The 14,525-nt window shown below is 42.4% G+C and overlaps 1 protein-coding gene across 1 annotated transcript; it reads right to left on the bottom strand.

The window, feature by feature from the left end:
- Positions 1–1,221: 1,221 nt before the first annotated feature.
- Positions 1,222–12,616, bottom strand: EIF2S2 (eukaryotic translation initiation factor 2 subunit beta). The gene is made up of 9 exons (XM_080405685.1): positions 12,452–12,616; positions 7,709–7,889; positions 6,676–6,779; positions 5,494–5,629; positions 5,087–5,187; positions 4,504–4,652; positions 3,553–3,609; positions 2,428–2,513; positions 1,222–1,694 (listed from the first exon to the last, which is right to left on the bottom strand). The coding sequence occupies exons 1-9, from the start codon at positions 12,464–12,466 to the stop codon at positions 1,519–1,521; spliced, it is 1,005 nt and encodes a 334-aa protein (XP_080261811.1). The 5' UTR covers positions 12,467–12,616; the 3' UTR covers positions 1,222–1,518.
- Positions 12,617–14,525: the final 1,909 nt, after the last annotated feature.

Genomic DNA, 14,525 nt, shown 5'->3' with positions numbered 1-14,525 from the left:
CTCCAGAAAGTTTTACCTCCAACAGAACGCCTATTTGCTAGAGAAAAAACCAAGAATACAACAATGTTACAAGAGGCACTGATCCTGGCTTTATTCACTTAAAGACACATCCAACATTTGTTATAGCTCACTTGAAATTCAAAATGCTTTTAAGAAACCAACCATAAAACCTTGATTTTTGCCTTACAGTGCTGTCAGGTTTTCAAATAGCAAGTGACTTCCCAGCAAGGCTGTGTTCTGTATTAACATACATACAAAGATTAAAACTTGGTAGAAACCCTTCAGTTTCTTGTATTTGATGAACTGCATTCAGAATGACCACCGTTTCCCTGAGGAGGTGGCTACTCTGCTTACCTGCAGGGATGGGTGCCTGGGGTCCTGAGCTACTGCATCTTATCCTGACCCTATGCCATTTTGGCATTAAATGAAAATTGTCCCCCCTTACAGTACTCAACAGGGACTTCACTCTCCGTTTGCATCTTTGTACTTGGCAGCTGTAACAAAATTTCTACAGCACTAGAAACACTAGTTAGGACAGCACTATGCATGCCCCCCAGAGATTACTGATACTGACTGCTAGTGGACAGAAGTGCACGCTATGATCAAGAAGCATAATGTGTTAATTTGGAACTCAAAACTACTTGGCAGTATCTTCTGTAAATTCAAGATTTATGTAAAGACATGTATTGCAGCCATCATATAATGATGTTACTATATCCTTTTTTTCTGCATTTAGTTATTTTTAAAGTGATGAAGAGTGCAGGACTTAAGAAATATAAACATTTCTCTATTAGAAATTGCAAAATTTAGTACTATGACACTATGAAAACTTACAATACAGTTTATCAATTCTATGTTAAGATTCAGCATCAATATGCTGTCTGATCTATCTCAGCTACATTCTGCCAAATTAAGCAGTATCAAAATGTCCTGATGTCACTTTCTGTGCAAAGTGCATTCCCATACAAATGTGGCTATAAAAGCATGAGCAGGTCTCATGTTGATATATCATCCCCCCTGTCTTTCTGTGACTGGTTTCTCTGTTTAATGACAGCCTAACTAAAAGTAAGCTTGTAATGTAAAAGCAAAACAACCATTATCTTGAACTTTATTCTGGGTCTTGGACATAGTTCAGTGTCATAATCAGCACAACACCACATCAACCATTCCCATGAGCTGTCTAAAGAGGAAACTGAAGGAAAAATCCAAAATCGAAGACACTCACTGTTACAGTATCTTTAATTTATCTTGTGTTTTACAGAAGTCTGAATGGATTAAAAAGCACCTCCTTTCCCATCACGTTCCTTACAGTTGGTAAAATATATTCAATGAGCAAATGTATGTGAACAGCTTGAGGATCTGCATCTTGCAAGGATTTCACAGACCAATCAATCAAAAGCCAAATTTCTTGTAGTTTTACAATCTTGTTTTAATACAATGGTAAATCCACTCCAACTGTAAACCTGTCCAGTCATATCTCCCCAGAACACTTTGCAAAATCCAGTGTTGATTAGCAAACTAGTTAGCTTTGGCACGGAGCTGTGCTCTCTTGCCTGTGACAGCCTGGAAACCAGTTTTGATGCTGGCGACGGAGCAGCGAGAGTGGCAGGTCTCACACTGCAAGAAATATAATCTGGTGTCCTTCTGTAGGATTGTGTCTGGTGACCGACATGTATGACAGGTGACATACTCCTCTGCAGAAAAGGAATTAAGTTGCAGTTAAAAGATAACGCATGATCAGTGGACAAGTCACCACTTCTTCAGCCTTAATTTAACAGTTGTCTTGAAAGGGTGCTCAAATGCATCTACTGACTTAGAAGTGGCTTACTAAGAAAAACACAGAGGCTGAGGCAACCTAACAATTCCTCCTAGTTCCCAGGTTCATAAAGACTAGGTTTCACATGGTACATTATGCACCGACACTGCCATTTTAAGCACAGCAACAACCAGTTAAGACTTCCCGCTGGTGTTCCGCAACTTCCTCTGCTGAAACAGCATTCCCCTATGTCATTGTACAGCACAGCACTAAAGCAGGACTTTTTTGTTACATATAATCTCAGAGTGCTTTGACCAGCAGTGACACACACACCATATGCGTTTATGTGTACAAAAGACTAAAATTAACAATTACTGTTATTTTCTATAGCCCTCAAAGCCAAGAAATGAAAGTCAGATGAAAACAAGCAATTCTCAAACGCTCTGTTTTCCTTGGTATGTTTTAGTGCAGGACAGAGTACGACCTCTGTGCTTATTATAAACGCGGCAGAACCACCTGTTACTTGCATTATTTCATTATAAAGCTGCAGCAAAGTTGTAGCGTCTTAGCAGACTCTCCACAGCATGCACATACATATGGGCCATACATGGGTCACTGGTCATCAAAAGGGGCCTGAGAGAAATCTGGAGCGCAAAGGCAGTTATACTTACTGATATATCTTCTCAAGACATTTTCTATCTGTTTTTGCTGGAATCTTCCTTTGATTACAAGTTGGTTGTTACCATCTATTGAGCCACTAATTTAAAAGAAAAAAATTATTATTTGGTTTGCAAAAGACGTCAAGCATTAAAACTACTCAGGAACATGAAGCAAGATAACGATGCATGCTTCAGGAGTAAGCCAGCATTACTTTGTGGATAAAAATACAAAATTCTGAAGCCACTTAAAAAAACTATAGGAAGATTTGCCCAAGTATAGCCCTCACTGCAGTAAAAGCAAACTCCAGCAGAGATCAGCCTCACAGTTAAGCTTCCCAGTCAGAAGAACTTTACAGAATTGAGAATTGACACCTGCTTATCTCATAGAAGTGACCAAACAACTCCCTAGTAAGATGCAATGAGTAATATGATCTAGCCATTCTAATGTAGCATGTTGAATGTTTTTTCACATCATGATTTCCAAGTTCTTGTTTAAGCTGTCTGGAGCTGAAGGGACTCCAAAGCCCAATCAAACGGGCATCTGTTGCACAAACATTGCAATTAGGCCCCTTGATTCTCTGCCTACATATAACAACACTGCAGTCTAGAACAGAGAAATGAACAGACAACAAGTAGTACACTACCACAGCACGAGATCTTCAATAAAAGGCATATGAAATCAACACTGTTTTTCATGCTGACAGGTGGGTTTAACTGCAGCATTAGACAGAATAACTAGCTACAGGCCCACAAGACCTGCCATTAGGCACAGAGGCATTCTCTCTTCCCTAGCTATTCATCATCTGCCTTAGGCTGATATGAGCCACAGAGCCACCCTCACCAACTGCGACAAATGGCTGCGCTATCAGAGCATCTTTGAGAAAGGTCCCAAATAGGGAACTGAAATCCTTATCCAGACTGTTCTCTGGGAGTTATAGTTTGCCTCTGTACCTCTTCCCTAAGATGGTATCTCTCCAACCACCCAGCACAGCATCTAAGTCCAGGGAAGAAAAGGCTGATGTTTGCGCACATACACACAGATCTAAACCCAAGAGTTCTACTTTTTGTCAGATAACGTCAACTACGTTGGCGTTGCGTCCTACATGCATAAGCATATACATAGCCCAATAGCCTTACCTTGTACCCAATTCTGCCAACAAAAATGCCAGAAGATGTTTTGGCTGACGATGTAATCTAAAAATAAAGTAAGGATATGTTTAACCTTCCCCCAGTATATTTATACAGGACTGGCAAGCTAAAATGATCTTAAATTACCACGTTTAAAAGGGGGCAGTGCCATAGTATCTGCACCAAAGAGCACAGACAACGACTGAGGACACCAGAAAGCTGAGCAGTCCACAAAAAAACCCTGCACCACATCTGCCCCCCCCAAACTCACAATTACAGTAACTATTAAAAATAAGTTGTTTATTGAGATTTTCCATTCTTACTCTCCCATCCCTCTGCCATTTCCTGAGAAAAGTGTTACTAGTGACCATTAAAAATTCACTTTAGTATACTACCCAGATCCTCAGCATGATTTCATCATAACTGTTTTCTGGCACACTTTTGAAACAAATCAGATATACATTCCCAGAATCACTCACAAAGAACTGCCCTGACAAGAAATAATCAAGACATAGAAAGCACTGCAGAAAACAGTGGGAAAAAAATTACTGAACTCCACATCATTTACCAAGAGAATAGTATTTCTAGTCAGTTCAAATTAGAAAGAACTTTCCCTACCCAAGACCTGCAAATAAATCACACTGGTGACCAAGCTACAGACTTGACAGAAGCCAGTGAACTCACAAAAACAATAGTTTAGTTTCAGTCCATGAAGGCGACATAGCAAGCCTATCATTTTCATAATTTAAGTATAAAATAAGGAATTATCTCAATGAATCATCTTCATAAATACCTTCTCAGAGAAATGTAGAGGAAGTGAGCAGTATGACTGAAACAGCTTTCAGTTTACTTCTGGTTTGCTATAGCCCTTTGCCAGAAACATGCATTCAACACAACAGCTAACAGCACAGGTAAGCACATTCATCTGCTATTCCTGGGAAATCTAAAGAGGAAACTTACAATTTGCAGATATCTGTAAAGTTGACAAAAGATGTTTTCTTGGTCCCTACTCTTACAACCTGCGGAGGCTTCATGACAAATTTTCGTTTTTCTCCAGCTACCATATCTGGGTTTTTTTCCCGCATGATGTTAAATACTCTATTGAGCAGCTACAAAAAACAAGAATTCACATCAACATATCTTGCATTTCTCAAATAAAGTACATCAATTCTAAAAAACCTTCAAATACCGTTCACAGTGAATTGTAGATTGTCTTTGCCCTTTAGCATTTCCCCATACGTTTTTGAACACACCCTTAAAAAAATCATTCTGATAAATGCAAAATATAAAAGCTGTTTCCCCAAGGGTTTACTTCATCATCTACAAGCACCTCAGCCTATTTGCAGAGGTCTTTTAACTATCACTAATATTGCCCTATATGAAAATTAACTGTGATAGAAGATGCGCTTTGTTATTTTTCTGTTCATGAGCTTCTGACTACAAGTCTTAATTTTAAGTTGGAAACAGGACACAGGAGCATAAGGCCCTGCTTTACTGGTGCATGTCAATATGGAAAATATTTTTAAAGTATTTTGAACAGTACCTCATCATATGTGTAGTCCCTTTCTGAGCCTGCCCACGCAGGTCCTGACTGAAGGCTAAAAGAAATCCCATCGTCTTTTTTGCTGTCTTCATCCTCAAAAGCTGCAAAGAAAGTTGTTTTGGATTCATTAAGAAGAAAAGAAACATTATTTAACCTCATGCTTACACCATTTCTAAAAGTACATCGAAGAAGGTTCCAATGCGGACACAAGTCTCTGCTTGCCTGCCTACAAGGGTATCAGCACTTACGGAAAATTTATACAGTGCTTTTTTAGAACATTTTTCTGATAAATAATTAGTGGTAAAGGTAACAACATCAATTTTGAAACAAAAAAGGCACCTGAACAGAACTTATTCACCTACAACATTTCACTTTCAACACCTCACTGAGCTAGGTTATAGTTTTACCTTCATCCTTCTCCATTATCTCATCTTCATCTGGAAACTTCACATTCTTCTTTTTCTTCTTTTTATTGCCCAGCATGATATCAAGGTCATCTTCAGGTTCTACTGCCTCTGGCACATCTCCTTCAATTTTCAAGTCCTGAAAAGAAATAAAAAAGACTATAGTTTACAGTATTGAACACAAATCTCCATTGCACAGCATGAGAAATAATACTTGTAGCACACTATACTAGATGAATACTAGTATATATAGTATATATATTACTCGTACTAGTAATACTAGATGATATATACCACAGTCTTGAAACATAACAGATAAGAACGGAACTAAAGTACACTGAAGAGAGCGCACTGCACTACTACCATGAAGCAGGGCTAGATTTTTATCTTCTGGTCTAACTTCTGGCTTGTCAAGAACAAGGTCACACTATATTGACTTAAAGGCCTCACCCACTTTACAGCATAAGGGAACAAAACACTCCCCATGCCAGGCCATAAGGTAAGGGAAAAGCCATGCTACCTGCAGCTAGTCCAAACTATCACAATCCTGCACATGCAGAGAACACAGATCAAGTATTCCACCTATCTGCAGCAGATCAGAAGGACATTTTCTTCCCCAAAAGGCAAAATCTAAAGATGATGTTTTACACATAATTTATTTCTCAGTCCTCTAGGTCTCTGATCTTGCCAGCTACGCTGACGTGATACAAAACCACAACTTGGTATAAAACTTGAGAACAGTAGGAATACCGCACACACCTTCTGGAACACAGAACAGTAGCCAATCATTTCTAAAGAAAATACCAGAGTAAAACAAGATTTCTTTATTTGAAGGGCTGGCCTTTTGAGGACTACTCTGTGCATGACTTCTGACATCCATTTAGTTGTTTCACCCCAAAAGACAATTGGTCTTGATGCTAGTCAACCCTTACTACAGACTGCAGAATTACTTGCTCATTGTGCAAATCTGTTACGATTTTTTCACTTCTGGGCAAAAAGCCCTGCAGGAGCAAATGTTCAGCAGAACCTACTATGTATGAAAGACACAGAGAAACATAACTTTCATTATTATCTGCACAAAGACACAATGACAGACTCAAAACAACTCCTGTGCTGCCAATCCCAAGAAAATGAAAGCAAAAAAATTTTCAGCCATAGCAAGATAGCCTAGTTACGTAAACAAACCTTTACACCTTCTTCTGCTTCATCTATATCGAATATCTTTTTTGGTTTTTTCTTCTTTTTTTTTTGATTGAAGAAGTTTAAGTCATCCAGGTCATCTGTTGCATCTAAAAAACAAAGGATTGCCAAAAGAAGCATAACTGTAGAAACAGTTTAGACATTAAGGTTTCTAATTTACATCCAAATCTTCAAAACATTACAGTAAGACATAATCAACGATCTGTAGCCCCTACAGATATCCTTCAGGTTTTAAGGAGGTCATTCCCCTCCTACCTCCAAATACTGCAGTACCATTTTACAGTTTCTGCATCTTCTAAATGCATTTTATCATTTTTTTAAGTGCTTAATCTTTCTTTCTGCTGTGCAAGAGAAACTAGCTACTTTTGTCATTACAGTAGAGATGCTTGAAAAAAACTAAAACTGTAGGACAAAGGTGTAGTTTCTCTGGTCTACTGCAGCAGCCAATTTATAGCAGTCAAAAAAAACTGATTTAAGTTAACAGCATTCCCAAATCAGGTCATCTTGAAATGACACTGGCCTCAATTTAAAAAGCAAGGTTATATACACAATCACAAGCTTATTTCCTGAAAGATTCTGAAGAACACTCCAGTTCTCACATTCACAGCTGTCCAAAAACTAGAAAACCTTTTAAACATACTTCTGTTATTCACACTATTGTTTAATTGTTCGAATGAAAAACAGCCATAGCTGTGGAATTACTGCAATAACTGCATGTGAAGATTTAAAAGTTCTTGCTAACTATTTTAGGGATTCTCTTTTCACTGCCTCACACAAAAGACTCTGAGTCAGGAAAGTGGAATTACATAAGCCACCGGTAGCTTGCTGGATGTTTGTGAATGTGATTTCAAGCAGGAGGCAAATATGCCCGTCAAGTAAGTAGAGTATTAGTCACAAGCCTCTAAACAGACTAGGGCCACAGCATTATACACTGCGATGCGAAATTCTTGAAACGGGGCTTGTAGTTTCAAGATACAGAAGGACTACTTTTAAGAGCCTATCTGCTGATTCACTTTACCTTTCTTCCTGCTGTCTTCTTCATCTGCTTCAACATCTTTGTCTTCTGTTGGCTCTGGTTCAACTTCTTTTGTTTCTGATTGTTGAGTCTCTTCCGCTTGTGTATCTCCCCCTTCCTCATCCAACATAAAGGGCTTCTTTTTCTTCTTCTTCTTCTTGCTCATAGTGGGATCGAAAATCATCTGTAAAAGCCAAGAGTTCCTTAGCAGCATAATAATCACCTAACATTTAATATTTGTAACACCTTCAAGCTTCTCTCAACATTCCCTCAGTTACCCAAACTGTTCCTCTGTTTCAATCTCAGTTAGGGATTTTTCTAGATCTGTAACAATGTAATACAAATTAGCTGACTCAAAACAGTGATAACACAGGCTTCTTTAAACACGGATCTTGTCCCAAGGAAAAACCCATGTGACCAATTACAAGAGAATATTGCTTGACACTTAGCTTCTGCTACTTGGCCTATAATAGTCCAAGCTTCCTGCCAACTATTTATTAGCTGAAAATACATTAAAGCTGTGAATCTTAGACTAGCTACCAGCTGCTTCTCCATTTTACTGACATTATGGACTCAAGTTCTGAAGTAAGACCATGTGAAACTATCACTGAACCACTCAGCAACAGAAGAAAAAAATTAAGCACACCTATACCATACAGCTTATACCACGTATCAGCTACACTTTGTACTTCCATGTCCAAGACACATTAATTTCCAAATTTATTAAAAGGCAAGATTTACCAGCACTCTTGACAAGAATGCTCTGGACTAGGGAAAAACCTAGAAGGGGGCTGGTGATACAGCAAGATCTGTATCAGCTCTCAACACTATGAAGTAGCACAGGTCTCATCCTTTTCCCCAGCAGGTGGGAAACTGAACCTCAGAGACCAAGTGGTAAAAAGCTGTTAATTACTTTTTTAACCAACAAAGAAGCTTAATTCACCTGATCTGACTGAAGAAGGCACTACCCCAAGACTAATTTTTAACCTATTCATCATCTGCAGATCTGAGATATTTAACACACAAGCTCTTCAGTTTTCCAACACAGGAATGCTTTGTACTTTTTTCACTTAAGATGCAAGTTTGACATCATAGCTTCTGGTCAGTTTTGTTACATCCATCTGGCCGTATTTTCACACAGTAGTATATATCTAATACATCAAAATTTTAAACGCCAATGAGACTCTCCAGTTTTTCTCATGCAGTGATTGAAGAGTGTTCTCACAGATAGTTAAAATTCACCATCTGAAACTCCCTTATGAAAATAACACTTCATCAAAGCAGCACTTCTCCAACTTCTTGATTTGTTACACCCTGCAAGTTTGGCAGTTTCCCTCTCTCCACAACGCAACCTTTTCCTCACACTTCTCATTCTCCTACACACAATATTCATGTGATATTCTTCCATTTTTCTGGAACTTATGCTTCATAAAGGCTCTATTGAAGGCAGTGAACTCCACATATGGGTGTTCGCAGCAGAGTATCCCAAAGTGTCCACATATACGGGACACTTAAGCTTGCAGCTTCCAAACTGCTGAAGCGTGTCTTTAGTTGTACACAATGCACTATATTTTCAAAAAAGTTCTCCTAGAGGGCTTTGCTCTAATGCTTAGACACATGTATGAATCATGCTCTTGTAATGCACAGTAATCAAAGAATATGCACCTGTTACGCTATCTGCTGGCTTCCTCTTGTAACTTCTACAGTCTGGTGAAACAGCAGGAAAGCTGCCTGCACTAGCAGGAGTTCACAGCTTTGGGAACAAGCACATGAACACCGTTTTCAAAATCATGACTCACTTCAATGAACAAGCTTCACAAGACTCTAAAGAGTCTTGTATCTTCTCACACGATTAAGCAAACACAAGGTTATGCTTAGATGGGGCATAGTAATTTCTAAGAAGGAACCAGCTCACCCACTCCAAAGCACTCTTCTCTTTGTGAAGAAAAATACATCTTTCATCCTGGACCACCATAAAGCACATCTTGTGTCTACCAGAGACAGAACGTGTCTTCAGTAGCACCACATTAAACTGAAGTTAACACACAAGGACAACTTCTGGATCCAGGAGATTGTTTTTTCAGCATTAAAACTATGTAGCTGGCCTGGAACACAGCACTGCTCTGAAGGTCGGCTCCATCCAGTCCAGTCAAACCAAGCTTTTGCAAACCTAAGACCTAGTCATAACATGCTAAGTGCTCTCAGGAAACTAATGGAAGAGTTCCACAACCTCAGAAGATCTATGCCTGAAATATTTTTTTTCATTAAGGGCTTCAATGAAAACTAAGTAGTCAAGGTCACACATGCTTCAACAAGTCATGATGTAAACTGACCAGCCTCATAACTAGGCTATTCTGTGTTTTGACTTTCTGAGCGAGGTGTTTCAGTTTTTGTTCCTTTTCTGTATTCAGCACATTTGATTAGTCAAAGCATTATGATACCATTTAAGCACTGAAAAACTGTACAAAGTTGCAGACCCTCTACAGAAGAGATTAGAGGCCCCAGCCCAAATATACCAAATCCCATGCCTTCCCTGTGTAGAAACAGTTATAGATTTCCATTCTGTTTCTGCTCTCAGAGCCAAATTCCCTTATGGGGTTTCCTCTTCTGTAGGCCACACAGTTCCTTCTCACATCCAGTTCCATATACCTACTCCTTATTTCAAATGCCTAGCCAGTCAAAATCCCAACTTACAGAAAATTAGCAAGCGAAAGAACAGAGGGGAAAAAAAACCAGAAAGCATCAATGCTTCGTAGTCCAAACGCAATTCTCCAGACAGAAGCCAGCATTAAAGTGCTGTGACAGTGACAAATGCTGGGGATTCAAATAGAAGTCGCAAATAAATCCCATTTCATTAGCTTGACTAAATGCAGGCATGTCTACAAAGCAGATAGCAACTCTGCACTGATAAAAGTTAGTTCAGATATCCTTATACTACACTAAACTGAAGCCTCTGATAGAGTGCAAAATTATTAAGACCAATCTGCACCTAAACCCTCAGGCAGCTCAAAATATAGCATCCTCTATTATTACTTCCTGGAGCTTCATAAAACTACAGGGCCGGAATAACTTTTGGGTATCTAGTAGGATTTGATATCTATAGTAGGATTTTAAATAAACCGAATAGATGTTAAGAGACTGCTGCTTCTTGCAAATAGGGCCTGTGTTGTCTCTGCCGTGCCACGCTTCTGGGCAGCACTTGGACAATAGATGTTTCTACCGAGGCATTTTGTTTTGTATACAGCCCTAAAAAATTGAAGCTACAGTCCAATACCAGAAAACAAAGTTTTCCAACATCTACACCAGTTTAAAGTGCACATTTGTCTTCACGCGTCTTCACTCCCCTCAACCTTACAGGATCACTGGCTTTAAAAAGTTTCACCAACTTAACGTCAGTAACGAACTACTTGGCTCCTAACAACCAGATATACAGAAATTCTGGCAGGCATGCACACTCACCCACTCTCACAGACACACTAGCCAGAAGATCTAACAGCAACAGTTTAGTTAACAGTTTAGTTGTGATATCTGCTACCATTTTAATTCTCAGTCAGTCTGCTACATAAAGCAGAGGTGTAACTTTACTGAATTAGATATTCCTGGTATCTGCCTCAATGTCAGAAAAAAAACCCAAAAACACATTAGGCAAAAAAAAAACCAACAATTTTACTGACACTTCAGCTAAACCTGAACCAGGAAAATCCAGATGAACGCTCTATGGTCTTACGATCACCTGGGACAGAAAGCATCTAATACAAGGATTCCCACGTCCAAATTTCTGGAACCAGAGTAAAACCTAGACATTAGAACTGCAGTTCCAAGGGCACAATTAGGCATAAAAATGCAGTACATTCATTCTAAGATGTTAAAGCAGCTAAATAAGTCAGTCTCAGCCTCCATTAAAATAGTTAGTAATTATACTGGCTCTCCTTTATTACATAGGCCAAATTATGACTTGCCTGTCTCCAAGGCCAGATTGATCACTTTGCTCAGAAGGAAACAAGCCACACTGGTATTTTAAACATCAGCAGAAAAAAGATACAAGACCAAAAGCAGCCACCTCACGGACTCAGCCAGGGCAGTTTCCCACAGGCGATGCAGTCATGCATCAGGGTGCATATAGCCTCCTACGTGTAAAGCTTTCCTTCTCCCCGCGAGAACAGCTGCAATGAGGTTAGTAAAGACGCCACACACCTATAACACTTCAAAAATGTCTCAGAGACAGACGTATGTACTTTCCGGAAAGTGTGCCTAAGCAGCCGCCGCCGGCTGCGGGAAGCCTGCCGCTCGGGCTCGGGCAGCGGCTGAACCCTTCGCACCGCCGGAGAAGCTCGAATGGCGGTGGAGGGGGGGCGGCGGGGAGACCTGCCCCTCGGCCGGCCCTTCCTCGGCGGAGCGGGCGGTGGCAGCACGGGGGCCGCTGCCTGCCCACGGTACCGGGAGCCAGGCCGCACACCGGCCCGGTGGGCCCCGGCGGCGCTCGGAGGCCGGGGAAGCTCCCGGCCCTTAGACCGGCCTCCGCCCGCCGCACCGGCGGCTCCGGGACGGCGGCGAGCGGGACCGGGGCGGCGGGAGCCACGCCGCGCCGCCCGCCCCAGCAGCGAGGCGCCGGCTGCGGCCCGGGGCGGAGGCCGCGCTCGCCGCCCGCCGCAGGCCTCAGGCCCAGACGCTCACATGGCGGCAGCCCCGGCCGCAGCACAGGCCTCGGACGCGGCCCCCCGGAGGGTGGCGGCCGCCGGGTCTCACCTCATCGCCCGACATGGCTGCGGCCGGACGCGGCGCGGTGCAGGAGACGGGCGGAGCGGCGGGCGCTCAGGGACGCGGCCAGCCGTTGCCCACGACCGCCGCGCTCGCCTCTTGCATCAGCGCTCCCCTCCCCCGCCGCGCCGCCCGCGCCTGCGCCGCCCCGCCGCCTGCCGGGAGTTGTCGTTCCCCGGCCGCGCCTGCGCGGAGCGGAGCGCGGGGCTGGCCGTGCCGCGGGCCCTGCCCGGCTCGGTGCCCTGCGGGGCCGCGGGGCGCCACTGCCGGTGCGAGGGCCGGCGGCGGGACCCGGGCGCCCCGGGGCGGTGTGCTCGGCGGGGGCTGGGCGCTCGCGGGGCGCCACAGCGCTGTGTCCGCCATGGGCAGGGCAGGCCCGGGCCGGGCCCAGCGCAGCCTGCTGGGCTCGGGGTATCCCCGAGGATGGGAACACCGGCACCGCTCTGGGCAGCCTGCTTCACCACCCGCACGGCAAAAACGATTTTTCTATTTTTTAAGTAGAATATCCTGTATTCCAGACTGCGCCTGCTGCCACTTGTCACCCAGAAGGGTCTGGCTCTGCCCCATTTACCCCCTCTACAAACACTGACAAGGTCCCCCCAAACCTTCTCTTTTACAAGCTCAACAATTTGGAATCTCTTGGCTTCTCCTCATATGTCAGATGCTCCAATCCCTTAGTCCTTCCTCATTCCATTTCCCTAATACTAGCTAATAAAATAATATGGCACCAATACACAACAGAATTACTTACCATGAAGTATGTGTTAAAATTCTGCCTCCCAACCAACTCTTTGAAACTAAATGCAAGACTTAGTGTTAAAGCAAACAGAGGCATCAGCCCAAACATTGTTACAGGGTGTTTTACATTTCATGTCCAGACCATTTGCTTTCTTGGAGTCCCGTAACTTCCCATTATATGGTGTAAACCCATACTATTCTTTTTACACTAATGGGAGACTATGGACACTTCATCATTTAAGTTTTTTTAATCACCTACAAGAAAAGACTGTCCATCTCATTACCCTTGGTCTTCCTTTCATCTACCCTTCTTGCTTGCCTCAGTCACGGACGAGGACATCCAGCACACTCTGTCTGCAAAGCCATCAGTTTGGATGCATAGTAGGCACCAGGACAGGATCAGTTTTAGCTTTTCTCAGTAGGACCACGGTATTTTCTCTTAAATCTCTGAAACCCAACTTCAAAAGATTTTTCTTTCTTGCTTCAATACCGCCACATTTCCCTGGTTATTTGCAGCATTTGTGTCTTTGTCATTTGCCATTAAGCCACAGGGATACCATGGATTTTCTGCTACCGCAGGCAGCTGTTATTTAATGCCATTGATAAACTGAGTAGACAGATTCGGTGTTGCTGTAACACTGGAGATGGTCTCCCCAGAATTCCTTTTTTTTCTTTCTTTCTTTTGCTGCAAGCGTTTGCTTCAACATCCCTTTCATATGAGACTGTTCACACTGAATCACTTTTCACTGGCATGAAACTAGAGCACATGGATTGCAAATGACTATGCCTGCACTGACCTACCCACAGAGCAACACCCCACCTCGCTTCCCAGAGCTCACCTAGACCAACCTCCTGTCCTGGGATGCGATAACTGTATTTTTATATCACCATATCACAAATTACATGTCTAAGCTGTTCTTAAATATCACCATGGACAGAGATTCTCTCTGCAGCTGGTTCAAGTGCCTGACAAAAAATTTTGTCATCTTCCTTGCTGTGACTTAATCCAATGCCAGTTGTAGTGTCCCCTTGAGGACACAAGTTCACCACAAAACCCATGGGCCTTTGGAATATCACTGTGCCCTTCCTTGTCTTGCCCCCATAACCTTCTTTTTCAAAAGATGCAAATCCAGCCCCTCCAACCTTTTTCACAACATCGTAACTTTTTGTTCTTATTTCCACTACTCTCTTCTGCACCTCACTTACATACGTACATATTTCTTAAGTGCAGTGCCCAATAATGGGCATAGTACTTTCATCGGATGCCTTGGCAGTACCATATAGAGCAGCATAATTCCCCCCAGCGTCTCACCTGTAACATATC

The sequence above is a fragment of the Falco punctatus genome, assembly GCF_963210335.1.
Source record: "Falco punctatus genome assembly, chromosome: 10".
In the NCBI taxonomy this organism is placed as follows: domain Eukaryota; kingdom Metazoa; phylum Chordata; class Aves; order Falconiformes; family Falconidae; genus Falco; species Falco punctatus.
This window is presented reverse-complemented; position numbering and strand designations above follow the sequence as displayed.